Source organism: Apium graveolens, chromosome 4 (genome assembly GCF_009905375.1).
Source record: "Apium graveolens cultivar Ventura chromosome 4, ASM990537v1, whole genome shotgun sequence".
Classification (NCBI taxonomy): Eukaryota; Viridiplantae; Streptophyta; class Magnoliopsida; order Apiales; family Apiaceae; genus Apium; species Apium graveolens.
In genome coordinates this window covers 298,124,999-298,142,481 of record NC_133650.1, presented here as the reverse complement: position 1 = coordinate 298,142,481, position 17,483 = coordinate 298,124,999, and the positions used below count along the sequence as shown (strand labels likewise).

The 17,483-nt window shown below is 34.1% G+C and overlaps 1 protein-coding gene across 1 annotated transcript; it reads right to left on the bottom strand.

Moving 5' to 3' along the window:
• Positions 1–140: 140 nt before the first annotated feature.
• Positions 141–11,619, bottom strand: LOC141721318 (uncharacterized). The gene is made up of 14 exons (XM_074524183.1): positions 11,368–11,619; positions 11,218–11,276; positions 10,762–10,968; positions 8,919–9,016; positions 8,368–8,561; positions 8,068–8,246; positions 6,687–7,034; positions 6,525–6,589; positions 5,459–5,507; positions 2,458–2,614; positions 2,297–2,381; positions 2,141–2,210; positions 1,294–1,434; positions 141–507 (listed from the first exon to the last, which is right to left on the bottom strand). The coding sequence occupies exons 1-14, from the start codon at positions 11,468–11,470 to the stop codon at positions 208–210; spliced, it is 2,055 nt and encodes a 684-aa protein (XP_074380284.1). The 5' UTR covers positions 11,471–11,619; the 3' UTR covers positions 141–207.
• Between the last annotated feature and the right edge of the window lie 5,864 nt (positions 11,620–17,483).

Genomic DNA, 17,483 nt, shown 5'->3' with positions numbered 1-17,483 from the left:
GAGGTAGAAAACTTCCTCAATTCATCTTTACATTTTAGATTTGTGCATAATTAAAAACACAACCAAATATGAAAATTGAGTTCCCGAGACCTAAGCTAGGTGTTCATGTTTTTATCACTCTTAAAAAAGAAACCATTCCGAAATCGAAATCCCTCTAACTTTATATATCAAAAAATAATTTACAATTACATAAGAATTCAAGTATATTTAATTAACTGTCAAATCATTGTCAACAGAAGAAGCAGGTTTTTCGGCCGGGGATGCATTGCCATGCTTAGGGGGCTTCTTTAAAAATATTGATGCAAAAGATTGTTGTTTAGGGGTTTCTTGTGAATTCTTCTGATCTTTTGGTGTTTTTCTCGACTGTCTATCCTTTCCACCGAAAATGAGGCTCAGCCGCTTAAGCTTACTTTTCTGATCGCCAGCTATTGCGCTCTCATCAGAATTTTTTGTCATATTTAGAACTTCATCCGGATTTGATAACATCATCTCGACAGTTTCATAAACCTGCAATCACAATTTATCACACAAATTTGAAAGATCAGACTGGACGCATGATAACAATTCTATTCCTTGCAAACTAGAAACTACTTAAAGATAGCATTGGCCTGAATACACTTTGGGGTCACTATCTATCATGGTCAGACTTTAAATATGATCACCAGAATGAGTTTATTATCCTTTCATTTGCAATCCAAGTGCAGAAGGAGGGAAATAAAAAAAGGCATGCAATCAGCATTCATCAGTAAGAAAATCAACAAATTAACATCTCACATTTCACAAAATGTGACTAGTTCTTGGTGATTGTTAGTTAATTAAAATAGTAATGCGGTGTTTTTCACTGGAATGGCACTTCGGTGGTTTTTCATTTTTGTAATTAAGTAATGATGTAATAGAGAAGAATATTAAAACATTTGCTAATTTGAACAATTCTATAATATTGAATATAAAAAAAATTGACTAACTCACTAAACAGTCTTGTAAACTGAGCTAAACTGACTTCATAAAATACTAATAAGACCATAATACTTTCCTCCCACACTTAGTCATACGAAATGAGCCAACTGGTATCAAATTCTCTACTGCAGAATTAAAAATACTGATGCAATTAGTCAACTGCTCAACTAAATTAGTACTTCCTCCGTCCCTCCCATTTGTTTACATTTGGTTTGGGCACGGAGATTAGGAAAAATGATAAAGCAGTGGAGGAAAGTTTAAAAAGCGAGTAAAGTGGTGGGACCGATCAATATTTTATGTATAAAGTGGAGTATATGTTAGTCAGCTGCAAAATACCTGGCATATATCATCAATTTTCTCAACCCAGATTTTGCCTTGACAAGCAGCAATTATGTAGTCTTTGCACTCAAAGAACAGCTTCGAAATACTAGAATTTGCAGCGAGTCTAGGCTCAGCAATTATAAAACCTAAACCTAGCTGCGATTAAAACACAGTACATTAGCAGCAAGTGAAACATATGTTACCTTAGCAGCAAGTGAAATATATGTTACCTTAGCAAATTCGAAACACAGTACATCAGCAGCGAGTGAAATATATTATTACCTTTGCGAATTGGAATCAAACTAACTACTCTGGTATACTAATTAAAAGAAGCAAAAACAAGTATGTTGGTAGAAGAAAATTATAGGGTTACACATGGAAATGACAGTAATCAATGTGCACAACATTCAGGTTTTATAGGTAACATGCAAGCCACTCATTTGCTAAACATAGTATACAAATAATATATAGAAAACTAGTGATGCTACGAGGACATGTGTTTGCTCTACAAAATCTCCTGATTGGAGGAAAGTGATGCATGTGACTTCCTGGAGATCAACCAATCAGTATTTACATGCATTGCACAAATTATGTCCTCTTTCCTTTAGTTCTTGCTTTTATTAGTTTTGTCACATTTCAGTTAAGACATGCAGGGCCTGGCTATATAGTAATTTAATCAAGGCACATTTTCACAAAAATGTTAGTGTCCCTTGTAAAATAGTTTGCTCAACCTGAAATAGGGCCTCAGATCCCCCCCCCCCCAAACCCACCACATCTGTGAGGGTACCTTCCTAAACTTTACTCCAAGTGGACATATAAAATTGGATGATGGTTACAAGAAAAGATTCGGAAGGCAACTTACAAGAGAAACAAACAACTGCTCAAATAGCTCAGACGGCTGGATCTCCTCAAAAGCATTTAGAATACCTTCCCTACAGACTCAAAGCATTGTGCAAGCTTTTATCAGATGGCTAATCTAGCACAAAACAAGAACAAAGCATTATATATGTTCACTTACACAGATAAATCCTCATCATAGAGTGGGGATTGTTTGATAGCTGGTACGGCTTTTGAAGTTGCCCACAATTCCCGCCACAAATTACCTAGATGTTACCAAAACCATGTTTTTTAAGCCAGAACAATCTCATAATTATAATGTCTTGTGGAATGAAGATATACCTTCTTTCTGCATTCGCCCACTTAGTTGACCCTTGGAAGACTGTAGATCAGCGTCTACCGGGGCTTCCTTAGCTTCATCGCTAATATCTGATTCCGTCCAATCCGGAGGGGAGTGCCATCTTACAAAGTCTTCTAAAATACAACCTGGGTTTGCCGCCTAACATTAATTAAGAGAAATGCTGTTCAGTGGCGAAGGTAGAAATATATTTTAGGGTAGGCCAATAAACATACATTATATTAAGTAAATTTTTTGATTGCATTATAAGTTCTTTATGTGCATAATAAGCTATTACAAGTTAGAACTAAAATATCTGATCCGACTTTATTAAAAAATTAAAGTATACATTTTTATCAGATATTAATAAATATAGTATATGACTGCTGAATTGTTAGTACATAAAAGCTACTAAAGAACCTAACAGATTAACAATCTAAAGAATATAACAAACTATGAAGTATAGTTTTTTTCACTTTTAAAGAATACAGTAGCAAAATTGTAAATGAAACAAGACAAATAAATATAGAAGTTCCCGAAGCCAAACTAGAATAAACCAAACCACAGCAACATGAATAAGCGTCAACTATTTGAATAGTTTATAAATTAAGATATTAGAATTGTTAAACTCGCAGGTCTTACAATTACGGATATAGCTTATCATGTGTATATATGTTTACTCCTTTCAGAAAATTGAGGGTGAGTAATGGGATACACTCGCCTTAATATGGCTCTTCCCCTAATGCTGTTACAATGTAGTGAGAAGAGAAGAAAACTAGACTTATAATAGAGCAACTTGGAAAGAATATGAGATAAGTCTTTAAGAAATATAGAATAAAGATACAACTTGGAAGCTTAGACACAGGTTCATGTCTAGTAACTATTTACCATAATCGGCTTTTAAGAAGTTACTGGCCCTAAAACTCATACAGTATTGTCTGGTTTTCTATGCCCTTCTCTTGATTTTGGTTTAAATAAAAACATCTTTGTTGCACTTTTGTTGACCTCCTTTATATACAATTGTCCGGGTAACGATTGAGGTCAATGGGACACCGCTGTCCTTGCAAAGTTGCAGGCTTAGATTAAAAAACCACAAACGCACAAGGGGAGCAGTTTGGATCATGGAGGTATGTGTCTAATTAACAGCTTTGAAACAATAATAACTTATAAGACTACGTGTACTGTTTTTAAAGTTGCTTCTAATTTGGTTTTTGATTTTTTGCAGATATTTTTATGAGTTGAATCCGCTGAATTCTCATCATGCCTTTACCGTTGTAGAACAATGAAGGATGTCTCAAGAAATATGCACTCACATTTAAATTGGGACGATTTGCTGGCTGGAGTTGAGAATAAAATGATGTGAACAAAAGATTGTGTTTGTGTTTCCAATATGTAAGATTATTAACTAAAAAATAGATGGAAAAACAATAAAACAGTACAGAGACATTAAATCTAAGTAGAAAGAAAGCATAATAGTTTTTTATGACATGTCATAACCTTTCTTGCCAAAGTTTTTAGGTAGAAGTTATTACATCATTTCTCTGTATATATGTTCAATACTCTCCTTACTTCTAGTGGTTAACATATTACTTTCTTGTTCTATTTTGTCATCTTCACTACTAGCTCTCTCTCGAGTACTTTACATACATCACTGTTATTAGAATGTAAATATATGCGGTGGTAAGCAAAGTTACCCGGACTCGGGTATGGGTGTCGGACACGGGTGCAGATCCAAGTGTCATACCCTTCATTTCTTAAAAATTACGATTCGTGGATATGGATCCGAAATTGGACACGGGTGTGGGGATTCGGCTTATGGCCTTTACATATGTGATACTATACCTACATTTTATATATTTTAAATTTGTGAACTAGTGTCTTCCACCAATATAAGGACATATACTAATTGTTTGCTTCAAACTAATAGCATAGATCAAAAGAATAACATGGAAATGGTAATTTATAGACATCTCTCGCCAATAACAAGTTGTGAAGCTTTGTAAATCATTTTGAACTATATTTCTGAAAATAGGAGTGTCCAGATTTCAATTGAATGATCCGACTCAGATCCCATACCCACACTCATGTCATGTCCGATCGACACGGGTATGAGGGTAAAATTGAAGAGTCCGGGTAACAAAGGTGGTAAGTTAAACAGTATTGTGTAGAATCAATTATGTGCAAAATAGACAGAGTAGTTAACTAACTGATATCTTGTACTTACATTTTATCCTCGATGAAGAACAAAAAAGACAGAACTGATTATGTGTTAGCCGGAATATGTAGAGTATAATATTTCAAATAAGTCTGACATTTAGTCTTCTCTTTTTTTGTTTTCAAGGCTCTTAATATTTTTACTAATTTTGTAGTTCTGTTAAAAGCCTTATACAAGATTCCAACAAGAAAAAACAAAGAATCTTCTATTCTTGTTTTGTTACATTTTACGTTAAAATCGCGAACTATCATTGGCCACAAATGTCTCCCACACAATTGAATATAAAGGGTGCAGACAAAAATGCAATAAAGATGTTTAAATTTAAACCAAAATCAAGAAAAGGGCATACATATTGGGATCCCCGGTGGAAGTATAATAAAGGTTATCAAATTATGGAGGGAAAGAAAATACGATTCTGTTGTAAAAGGGAAAAAAGAAGGCTATCTTTTTCATTTTAGATTTTCTATATTATTTTGCTTTGCTAATGTGAACCTTAAAAATAACACGCCAAATTTAACTCTCTTTCAACTACAAATATACAACAAATTCTCCTTCAACAAACTGAAAAAATAACTCTTTCTCGTCCAAGAGAACCTAAAACTTAAGATGGATAATTGAAAATTATGTAAAAGAATCTTTTCCGAATTTCTGATCTCTGGCTAAAATATAGTCATTTTAAAGGTCAACCTCTTTGTTAATTACAAATTAAATTTAACTTTAAAAGCTATGTAGACTACACCTCAGACCATAATAGAATGCAGAAAGAACTTTAGATATTGGAAGAACTTTACCTTGAACGCCTGCATGTCAGAGAGGAGTTGAGAACAACCAGCACCAACACTGCGCAGAGATAAAAAAAACATGATGTACACAGATCAGTAAAAATTTAGTACGGCACTACAATTGAATCGGGCCATGGCATCCATCTTACCTATTCTGTAAAAGATTTGATCTTGCATGAAAATGACAATATAATCTTATTTCAAAAAAAACAGTGAAGCTATATATGTGAGTTAAGTTTTTATTTCATTCTCTGTCATTTCGGTGAATGTAAGCAATTAATATTTGCAATATATATTAGGTAAATGCCACCATATACATATACCGGCTAAATATGGTAAGGAGAAGTGGCAAATCCAGAAAAAAGTATTGTGGGGTAGCCAAATTCTGCTTTAAAATTTCTAGTGGTCGAGGGGGAGCCAAATCACACAAATTTTTAAGGGGCCAAATTATACTTGTTGACACCCCCAAAAATGTTGAATCTCTTGACTTTTTTATAATAAACACTTTTTTCTTCACATCTTTTAGTAATAAAGGCTGGACGAGACATACATGCGTTAATAATTATATTTTCATAATTAATAATATTACTTAAAAAGGTCAAAGGGTAAAGTGTGGGTGCCCATCGTCACTCAATTCCTATGCCCCTGATAAGGTGTACAGTAATTAATCTACAAATCTAATATAAATATGGTGATCTTGGTCAATTTACACGATATAAACGTGATCATTATCATTTTTTGGTCGCAAATGAAGGTTATGCACACAGCAGCATTTTCTCTAAGCCCTATATCCTTATATGCTTTGCATGCACAATCCTTAGTTTCCCTTAGTGGAATGGGATTATTAAAACATAACTTGACCGCTTTTGCTCATGCTCATCTCGTGAGTTCATTGATATGATGAATTTTGCAGCTTACAAATTCCAAGCCGCAGCTTACAAATTCCAAGCCGACCATTAATGAGTAATATAGTTCCCCGTATCAGCAGACCATCGGTATTTATGTGATACTAATAAAAAATGCAGGGCACGGAGAAGCAAAACACTCGGGCCGCAATTTAACCAAAAACACCAACCTGCCTGTCCGCAGCACAAACTCCTCATTTTCTTTGATCAGATCTTCTGTCAGCAAAGGTCCTTCCTGGTAAACAAAATTTATAGAGATACATATTTATCTGAGTTTGGTAAAGAATAGGCCGATACTTATATATAAGTTGTGGAGCATAATTCTGCCAAACCTGAGTAACAGGGGTATAAATAGGTTCCCCACTTTCCAGCATTTTTAAACTTTCACACTGTTTGTCCGCTCCCAATCTAAGAACAAGTTCCCCATTGCTAACCTTAGCATATAATACAGGGTTTAAAGGAAGTGCGTCTGCGGGAGTAGTTGACTCCTCACCATTTATTTTCGCTTGCATTGATAAGACAGAATTTAAGGACTCAGCGGCAATAGACTGGCGCCTTTTCCTTGAAATGCAACAATTAATGACCTGCAACTGCTGATATAGAAGACAGGAATTTAAGTCTGGAATCTCATCGAAAGGTATCCTAGGAATATATTGTCCTTCAGACCAGAGTCTTCTCACCTGCATGTCAGATGATAGAAGGCAAAGCTATCAGTTAAATTGATATTTATTAACAGCTTGCAATACATCTATGTTAACATTACAAATACTAGAAATTAGTATTGGAGAACGGTGATTCTTAGACGAAAGTTAAATTTATGAGCTGAAATGCATGAGAGGAAGCATTTAAGGGGCGCTTGGATGGTTGATGGGAATGGGAATGATATAGTATCCCAAGGGGTATGGAGCGAATGAGATTACCAATCCACACAACACTTTACTAATCCAAATATAAACATATGGAATTTAGGTTCCGATTCTAGTTAACCAGGCTCATTAACCATGAAGCAAACGCCCCATTATTTCGTAGGACTGAAACTGATATTTATGAAAATTCTCCTCCAATGAAACACTTCCAGAATGGTTGCTGAACCTTCAAAGTATTTTCTGAATCCTTTGGTGAGAAATTCTTTTGCTTACATGTTTATTTCATCAGTTTCGCTACCCTATAAGGTACTGGAGATTGACAAAATCGTTTTTAAAGTTAAACAGATGTTACAACTTCCGTGATACTGTCAGGACAACTAAAACTATAGAGATCCAGCAAAAGCACAATGTTGCAAAATAAAATTAACTTTACAACAAAGCAAACAATGGAATCTAAGGATTACCAAGTCTTCCAAGGCTTCAATTTCAATTTCATTGAACTTTTTGTTGGGCAAGCATTATTCGGAAACACAGAACCATCAATATTCTTTCCCAACCTTTTAGTGAATCATCCTCAAAGGAAAATTTTACCAAAACTTCTACAGTTGTTTTTTAGTTTTAAATTGGCATCAGGATTATAGCCACTAAATTAGTTGAAACAATCAATTTGATATTGTTTTCAAGACGTACACTAATACAGAAAGAAGCCTTTTGTCATTAACATAATATGGTAGCAAAAAATTAAGACGAATCCCTTAATAATAACAATAACTGGAGGATAGGTGAACTTTGCTTAATCAACTTAAACAATCATTAAGATAAGTTTATATTTTGCATGGAAACTTACTTCGGCAACAACCCTCATCCAGAAGAAAGCCATTTTCTTCAGGGTTTTCAAGCTTCCGAATGCTTCAGCGAGCTTAAGAATGAAGCTTTCAGGGGGAGCACCGTGAATCTCTTTGGCCAGTGATATGTCTGTAACTGTTTCATGTCCAGAACCGGACTCTTGTCCCGGGAGATGTCCTTCTGCAAATGACTTGTAGAGATTACAATGGAAGTGAAAGATCATCAAGGGCAATGTAACAACTTATAATGAAAACACTTTACTAAGAAATATGGATTCACTGAATCCTGACTTAAAAGCTACCTGCATCAACCAACAAATTAATCAGAGACAAAGCTTTCACATCTGCACTAAACTCGGAGGCAAATTTTTCTTCTTTCTCCCTTAACACTAATGACTTCATTGCTGAGAAACTCAAACTAGCCCTCTCTCTGACAGGTGACGAAGATGTGGAACATGCCATTAGATCCTTGATTGTCTTATAATTCTTCCCAGCCCTATCATGGGAAGATATCAAAGATCAAAATAGAGTATACTGAAGGTTTAACAACTACTTCAATGTTTAGGAGCAGCAGCATTATGTAACTATCACAATCAACGTGAATGTACAACCAAGGATGTCTGAGTGATGGAAATCGGCCATTGCTAACAAATGTAAGGAAAAATAGTCAAGAATATATAAAGCATTTAAATAAGCGGAGCAACACTGATTGTTTTCAAGGTATAGTACTACACAAGTATATATGTCTACTTTTCACTAAATGAGATAAAAGAAAGAAAATAAGTTTAAATGTTCCAATGGAAATAACAGAACAAGAGAAGATACACTAGAAGTATCAGGAACAGTTACTTACTCGATAGCAATAGCCAATTGCTTTATATAAGCTACAGGGGGAATGATATCTACGTTAGGTGCATTCAGATTCTCTCTGGGGCAACCACTTTCTACACCCTGAGAATAGAAGGTACAAGTTTAGTTACCTCGTAGGTCAAAGTAATGCTGAAACTAGCACTTTTCTACAGCATACCCCAATATAATTTAAAATTAAATAATATCTTCAGTTCACTGGCTTGAGCTGACTACTGAGTATCAAATATCACACATGCCGTTGACATGTAATTTAGTGAATTAGACCGTACACATTTTGATTATAGTCGGTAGGTGATACCGGGAGGGTTGATAATGTGAACGTTGAAAATTTGACATGCACCTTCTTAAAAAGTTCCAAGCTATTTGTAGATTCTTCAAATAAATAAGTAAAAGCTACATGGTTGGATTCTGTGGTAATTTGTTATCCTGAACCCAGAGTAGCGAGGGCCAATTTCATTGTGACCAAAGCACCGCACAAAATTTCATCCCCATTCAACCTTAAAGTGTTGAAATAAGATAATTTGCAAGGCTTAGCACAGCTGATACCCCTTCCCTCTTAGTAATAATAGAACAAGGAGTCAATTCTCAGCGAAGAAATGTGTTCGGGAGTATTTAGAGTTGTTTAAGTGACTATAACCAGAAAAGTGTTTTCAATACTCATGGCCCAATATTAGTTTCTTTAGAACTAAATTTTGTTTTTTTTTTTGGATTTCTGGTATAATTTCAAAATCGGAAACTTGACCTGCACCTTTTTAAAAAGTTATAAGCTACTTGGCGATTTCGAAAGTAGATTCTTCAAATAGGTAAGTAAAACTAAAAGCTATATGGTTGTTTGGGATTTTTCTACCTTGTACCCTGAGGAGTTGGGGACAGTTTGATTGTGATCAAAGCACCACACTGAATCTCATCCCTGTTCAACCTTAAAGTATTAAAGTAAGATAATTTGCAAGGCTTAGCTTAGTGGATCCCCTTACTTCTTGGTAAGAAAAGAACAAGGAGTCAAATCTCAGTGGAGGCATGTGTTTGTGATTATTTAGAATTCTGCAATTGACTATAAACAAAAAAGTGTATTCAAGGCTCATGGCCCCGTATTAGTTTCTATAAAACTAAATTCTGACTTTTTAATAGATGTCTATTGTCTGGGACATTTCAGCTTACATTTTTTTCTATATCATCGAACATGTCAAAACAAAGGAAGGAGACGTATTCTGAGCAGGTAAAATATTTATGTCCGAGTATCATCCAAATAAAACAGTAATATTTAATAAACCTTTAAAAATGAAGTCTTTAAAGAGACCAATTATGTTACTTTATTTTTTTTCCTATTCTGTACACACATTACTCATATTTAACATAGGCATTCTTCCGGGAAGCTGTATAAAACACTTGCTCAGACTTCAGAACATAGTTGTCATCTCTGTAAGTCGAATCAACGAAGGTCCAGCTCATTAAATGGTCAATAAAATAATAATATGTAATTATATATATCTTATATATATATATAGTTTCTCACAACAAAAATCCAAAATTCCCATACCTACCTTAATAATAAAATAGTGATATTACAAAGATCTCTCCAGGCGACCCTCTGAAAACGACCAGTCGACGACTAGTTGCGACTAGTCAACAATTGCGACAACAATGACTGGTAGTGGGTAAAAATGCTTGTTTAAAAACAAATCTATCAGCATTGCATATTTGTATGCATATTTATAAGCAGAAGCATCTCTACATATCATTCATTTCATCATTTACATTGGCCTCATCCAACAAAAAATCTAGCAGAAGTGTATATGCACACATTAATGCAGGTGAAAATTCCGTACCTTTGATTGAGAAACTTCTCTAGGATTCTCTAGATACAAATTCTGGTCAAAAAGCGCAAACGCCATTGCAGAATTGTCAGGTTCGTCAGGTAAATTGTCCTCAACTTCCTTCTTTCGTAATCTAATATTCTTAAACCTCTCTTGCCAGTCCTGTTTGGCCTTTATTGGTGCTGGCCTCCACTTCAAATCCTTCACTTCGCGGTTATTCTATTTTCGTTTAAGTATTTAAAAGTAAACAAATCAAACATATACATATAATCAACAAAACAAAACTCGAATTGATCAAAAATTTCAACAAGCCAATAACAACTACCAAATTACGTCTAAATGTATCTATATCTATATCTATCATCTTCAACATTTGATTATTAAAATCACGAATAAGATAATCAACATAAAAGCGATAAATCATATAAAATTTAGGGATCCAAATAAAAAAATATCAAACAAGGATACCTTAGAGGTGAGATGAACAATAGGAGAATCATCGGATTTATCGGAGTGAGCTTGAGAATCTAATAAAAAAATCGAATCGAAATGAGAAAACTAAAAATACTAAAAAGAAGAAGAGGATATTTAATAAAGAGAGACTAAAAATAGTGAGACCTGGATGATCAGATTTTTTGATATCCGTAAAAACTTTCTCCGCTTTAGCAGCAGCGGAATGAAAGGCAGTCCTTGCTTTTGATACCAGTGACGGCGGTTCCATTCTCTAAACCGCCGGCTTTTTTTATTTTTATTTTGGCCGGCCGGAGTTTACGCCTGTTTAATCGATACCATGTTTTAAGGGAACAACAACTAGATGTACAGGACGACTCTATCACACGCTCGCACGCAGATTTTCCAGATTTCACTATAACTAGCCTATAATAAGTTAATAACAACTATTTTAGTTTTAATTCATATAAAACTTTATTTTTTTTAATTATTATGTACCCTTAGTCAAATCATAACGAGAGTAAACTTATAATTTTAGGATATCTTAATTGATTTTTTTATATAATAGTGATGAACCTTATATTTGAGTGGTGCTAAATACAGTAATAATTTGTTTTACGCAATAAAGTAATCAATAATTACTTTTGTAACCTTGTAGGTATTAAATGGTCCGTTCTTGTAAATTGAGTTGATTATACTGTGTTAATTACTACCACGTCCTCTTCTTGGGATTAACACATTCTCCTTTCCATCACATTAATAGCCAAATCGTAGATTTATTTTTACATATTTATATGTACGTTGCACTTTTCTTTTTAAAATTAAAAAAATATTTTATTTTAAAATTTATACAGTACTTATTAGACATAATTGATTATTCAAAATTTTATATTTTTAAAAAAAATATGATACTTCTTCCCCTCATTCATTTTTATACATTTTTCTTTTTTGATGTCTCATTCAATTTTATAAATTTCAAAACTTACAAAAAGAATAAATATTTTATAATATAAAAATTTACAACACTCACTTACATCTTCTCCTATACTAAGGGGGCGTTTGGTTCACACTCAGGAAAAGGAAAGGGACTCAGAAAGGGAAACAGGGGAAAGGAAAGGAAAGGAATGATACGGAATTGATTTCCTTGTTTGGATGATATCCAGAAACGGAATGACAATTATCCCTTTATCTTTGTGCTTGTTTGGTTCATCTACTTGGGAATAAACTATAACATAACACAATATCAAAACCAAAAATCACTCATACCATTCCATGGACGTTCTGATGACACCCATACCGTCCAAATTCAAATTGTCCTAAGAACATAAAATTTAAATATTGATGTATGACTGAAACTAAACTATAGATACGGCTATTTAATTATTTATTACCACAAAACTATGCACATTCTTGTAACAAAAATTAACACCATGTACACAAAGCTAATTGTAGATGTTGACTTCTTTAGTTAGAAAAAAAATAGTTGTTAAAACTTAAAACAATGATCTCGGAGTAGAAAAATAGTCCACACATATATAATCAAGTGAGCCAACAACACTTGTGCCAGTAACGATAGGCTTATAACAGAAGTCCTGTTAAGCTATCTTCAGCCTCAACAACTATGGATTCAGGTTGTGCCTGTACCTGGAAAATAGATGTTAACATTAATAAATCTATGTAAATAGTTTGTCATTAGATATTAAAAGGGTGGGGAAAAGCACGTGGTTGACCACAACGAAGTAACAAATTATCATTGAAACAACATATTCACCAACCTTCCTTTTCTTGCCCGTGTTCTTTCTTTTCTTACTTGCTTCAGTCGCAATTAGTCCATGTTGCTCTTCTTCCCTATTGTGAAAGCAAAGAATACTGCTGCTAGACTCTGCTGTGGCACTTTTATTATTGACATTTTACACAAGAAATGTCCAGGCAGCAATTCTAAACTCAATGGTACTAAGAAGTTACATGTCACACACACTCATCGAAAATTAATACAAACCCCATATTTTGCTTTAATCACCATGGCATGCATTTTATAAACTACATATCAGCAGACGAGTTTATTTATAAATTTTTGAAAAACAAAAAGACATTCACAATAAGCTGCATGTTTATGTCATTATGATTAAAAGTAAAGATAAAGAGAAATTCCTAGCAACTAGTCCAGATGGAACAAGTGGAGCCAAGGACGTGTGTCTACAACTGAATTTCTTAGCAGTAGACAAAGCTCCATCTCGGCCGGCAAAGTCTTTTTACTTTAACAGAAAACAGGTCTAACAGACGACAAAGATAATAATTTCTATCTATTGTTTAAGCTCAGCTTTCTTCTTCTGCCACAGGCGATCCACTGCGTTGTTAGCATCTCCCTGTTAGCAAAGAAGACAGAAAATATATTACTTAAATGCATTAGTTCATGGATCACCAATTTGCCTTACAAATTTGCCTCTTTTTGGTGGAGGAATCTAAGGGCAAGGTTACACATCTTTAAACAAGAAAACATGATATAAACTAAAAAGGTGAACCAGATTAGAAAAATTCCCTGTATTTTTGGTGGAAATAGAAAGACAATCTACAATTCCCCTAATAGACAGTTGCATCATATTGGGGGTCATTAAATTACGTGCATATTGGCGGACTTGGATTTCAAACAATTAACTCTGCAGATGATCCATGCAATTGTAACTTGCATCCATATTTTGGTGGCTTTAGAGCAAGCTTCCATGACTTCTTCATAATCCTCAATAGAACCTTCTGAAACTTGAGCAATTGTCTGATCCAATAAGCAAACAAACTCTTCAAATCCTATAACCTTATATAGTCATAAAGGCCACAAAGAGTAATGTAAACTAACACTCGCATTACATACATCATTCATCAAGCCCGTACCATACAGAGAACTGAACTACATTCAATGTACTTCTGCAATATCGAGTGAATACTTCTGCAACTGATTATTGGAAAAAATGCCAAAACAGGTACAAATATAACTGCTATGTGTTTGAGCAAACAAGCTCAGACCATATGCTCAAGACACCAAAAATAGATTTGTCTCTTCAAAACAAACACAATATCTATAAAATCTTATTTTCTAAGTCTCATAAACAGAATCAAAATGCAGAAATAGAAATATAAAAAAGTTATTGTCTTTGCAAATACAACTTAACGGATTAATCATTGTAAAAGACCGATAGCGATTCAATCAGAATTTTCACTACTCACGCTAAGAAGACTTTTGACAAATGAGGTTTTCAATGCAGCTGGACACTTGTTAAAAATCAGGAGCTTGTTCGATTGTGATGTTAGAATGTCGGCTACCTCAAAGACTTGAGTAGTACTGACACCTTCCATATTGAATGACAACAATTCTTCTATTACTTTCTCATTTTTTTCAGCTAATTGTTGCTCTCTTTCATCAGCACGTGACATAACATTAGCCATGGTGGAGAGATGAACATTCATGTCTTTCATAAAAGATTGTAAGTGAGAAATTTCAGATGCTGCAGGATCAACAATTTTCTTCCCTCCTTTTTTATTAGAGAATTTTCCAGTTTTTGCTTTCTTTGACGGTGGAGCCTCGGATTCAACAGTTTCAGTGACATCATCACCTACAACATCTTCCCCGTCATCACTTGAGTCGAGAGTGATTTGAGCAGGAGTTGTTTTTTCCATGTTACTAACCGCATCAACAAAACCTTCGGCCGGTTTTCCAGTAGCATAGTCCTTACCGTAAATGGCCATCAAATCATTGAAGTATGGAAATGCGGTTCCATATAAGTTCTTGCATGAAGTATGAGTCTGAAAAAAATAATACACAGTAAAGCAACATAAATCTATAATAATAAATAATAAAAACATTTTGATCGTACCTTGCAATATTCGTTATACACTGATCTTTCGACATATATCATTTTTTTATCATCATCCCACCCAAATCCACTAGTAGAAAGCATTTGAGCAATAGCTCTAAACTTGCTAATAAGTGTTTTAAGCCTTGAATCAATGTGTGGTATCACTTTTAACCCACACCCAGGAAGAGCCTTGCCTATGACCTCCTCCAAGAGAACCATATATCCGTTCCTAAAACCATTTTCACATTTCCAATGTGGATCAGTAGCAAGTTCTGACAATGCAGACACGAGAACTTTGTCTTCGTCGTTAGTCCAGAAGCGTTTGTTTCGGCCCCTACCATTTCCACTTGCACTGCTTTCTTCCATCATATCATAACAATCATACCACAAGATATACAAAATATATACAAATAAGAAAGCAAAGAAAAATGATCAAATTTGAACTGAACTTTACCTTAGAGATAAAACATATTCAGTTACATTGCAGTTCAAGTAAAATACAATGAAAATTATTAAACAATAAATAAATTAAAGTAGTATCACAAGGTAAATCTACGATTATGTCTAGCTCTCCACTCGTTGAACATATTTTGAGCCATTTGATTTCTGAAATTAGTCCATGAATCGGTTACGGAAATAGTATTTATATACTCTATTTCCCTATCTTCATCATCTTCATCTCCATCATCGTCACTGTCATCCTCCTCATAAAACTTATCATCATTAAATGATCGTGGAGGCATATATCTTTTAACCAAGTTATGTAATAAAGCACATGCAAGCACAATACGACCATGTGTTTGTAAACTAAACCAAGATGGACTTCTAAGGATTCCCCATCTCCCCTTCAATAACCCGAAACAACGTTCAATATCATTTCTAGCTCTTGCATGTTTTAAGTTGAAATACTCTTCAGCCGTGTGTGGTTGACGTGAACCACTGTCCCACTCTTTAAGGTGATAAAGGTGTCCTCTATATGGCGTAAAAAATCCATCTCCATTAGTATATCCTCCATCACAAAGATAATAACAACATTGTCACAAAAAATATTTGTTCTATTATTCACTATATTTCACAGTTTGTAATAAGAATTAAATATACTAACTAATTAGATTGACTACCTTTTGGAATTTTTAAACCATTAGGCCTAGAAATTGCATCTCGAAGAACCCGACCATCGTGTGCGGATCCCTCCCAACCAGGCAAAACATAAATGAATTCCATATCAGGTGAACATACTCCTAACACATTCATTGCAAGGGTACCTTTTCTTGTTCGATATTTTGATCGTTCCTCAGAAGGTACATTTACATTGATCATTGTACCATCAAGTGCACCTAAAGAATTCTACAAACAAGTAAACAATTATTTTAAATTATGTGTTGTTTTAGGCCTTTTCTTTATTAGAAAAAATAAATAAATATTACCTTAAAATATTTCCATCTCTCGTCATCGCAATCCTCAGGTATGGGTGTGGTTTTTTAAGTAGAACCTCATGTAACTTCAAGATTGCCAATAAACATGCATGAAATTGTCTACTAACGGTTTCACCACTTCTATAAAAGTGACCACTAATTGTTCTATTTTTTGTGATGAGCTAGTGTATACAGAAAACCTGCAACAATCTCCTATAAACACATATTTCTTGTCTCGTTCAACCCACCTATGTCCCTAACCATCTCAAGGAGTACAACGGCAGACTTGTAAAAGTGACAAGATGAAGGTGAAAAAGAGTAAAGTAAAAGAAAAATTACCTTGGGAGTTTTTGAAAGAAGATGCTCTGGATGTTCTTGGATCGATGTTTCAGAATTTTTTGCCGCTAAACATATGCATGAGAGCGTAACTGATAATAAGAGGGAAGATGGGATAATGGGCCGGGGAAAGAGAATTGTAAAACCTAGTGGGTAGCGGGGAATCAGGATAAAAGAGTATTGGGTAAACCCAATAATAAAAATGGTCAAAAGGAATGATTCTTTTTTCTAACCAAACAGTAACAAATGGAATTAAAGTAGTTAATTCCTTTTCCCTTTCTTGATTACCTCTAACCAAACGCCCCCTAATTATACATTAAATATTAATTGGTCACACACCACTTTACCAATTATTTTTTTTTACTTTTACTCACGACATTTCAATTTTTGTTAAACTCGATACCAAACGTGATGAATGGAGTAACTTTTAATTATTTTCTATTCGAATATACTATAAAATAATATTCAAATACACAAAAATAAATGAATTGAATTTATTAAACATAAAATATTTAAATATTTTTTTTGACAAATAAAAGAGATATATTAAAAAGTTAGAACAACGATATTTTTAAAAATAACCGTAGTACACTAATCACACTCATGTACTTCTGTATTTAATATACTCATGAGCACAAAAAACAAGGAAAGATTAAACATGTAATCTCTCATTACTGCATAAAGT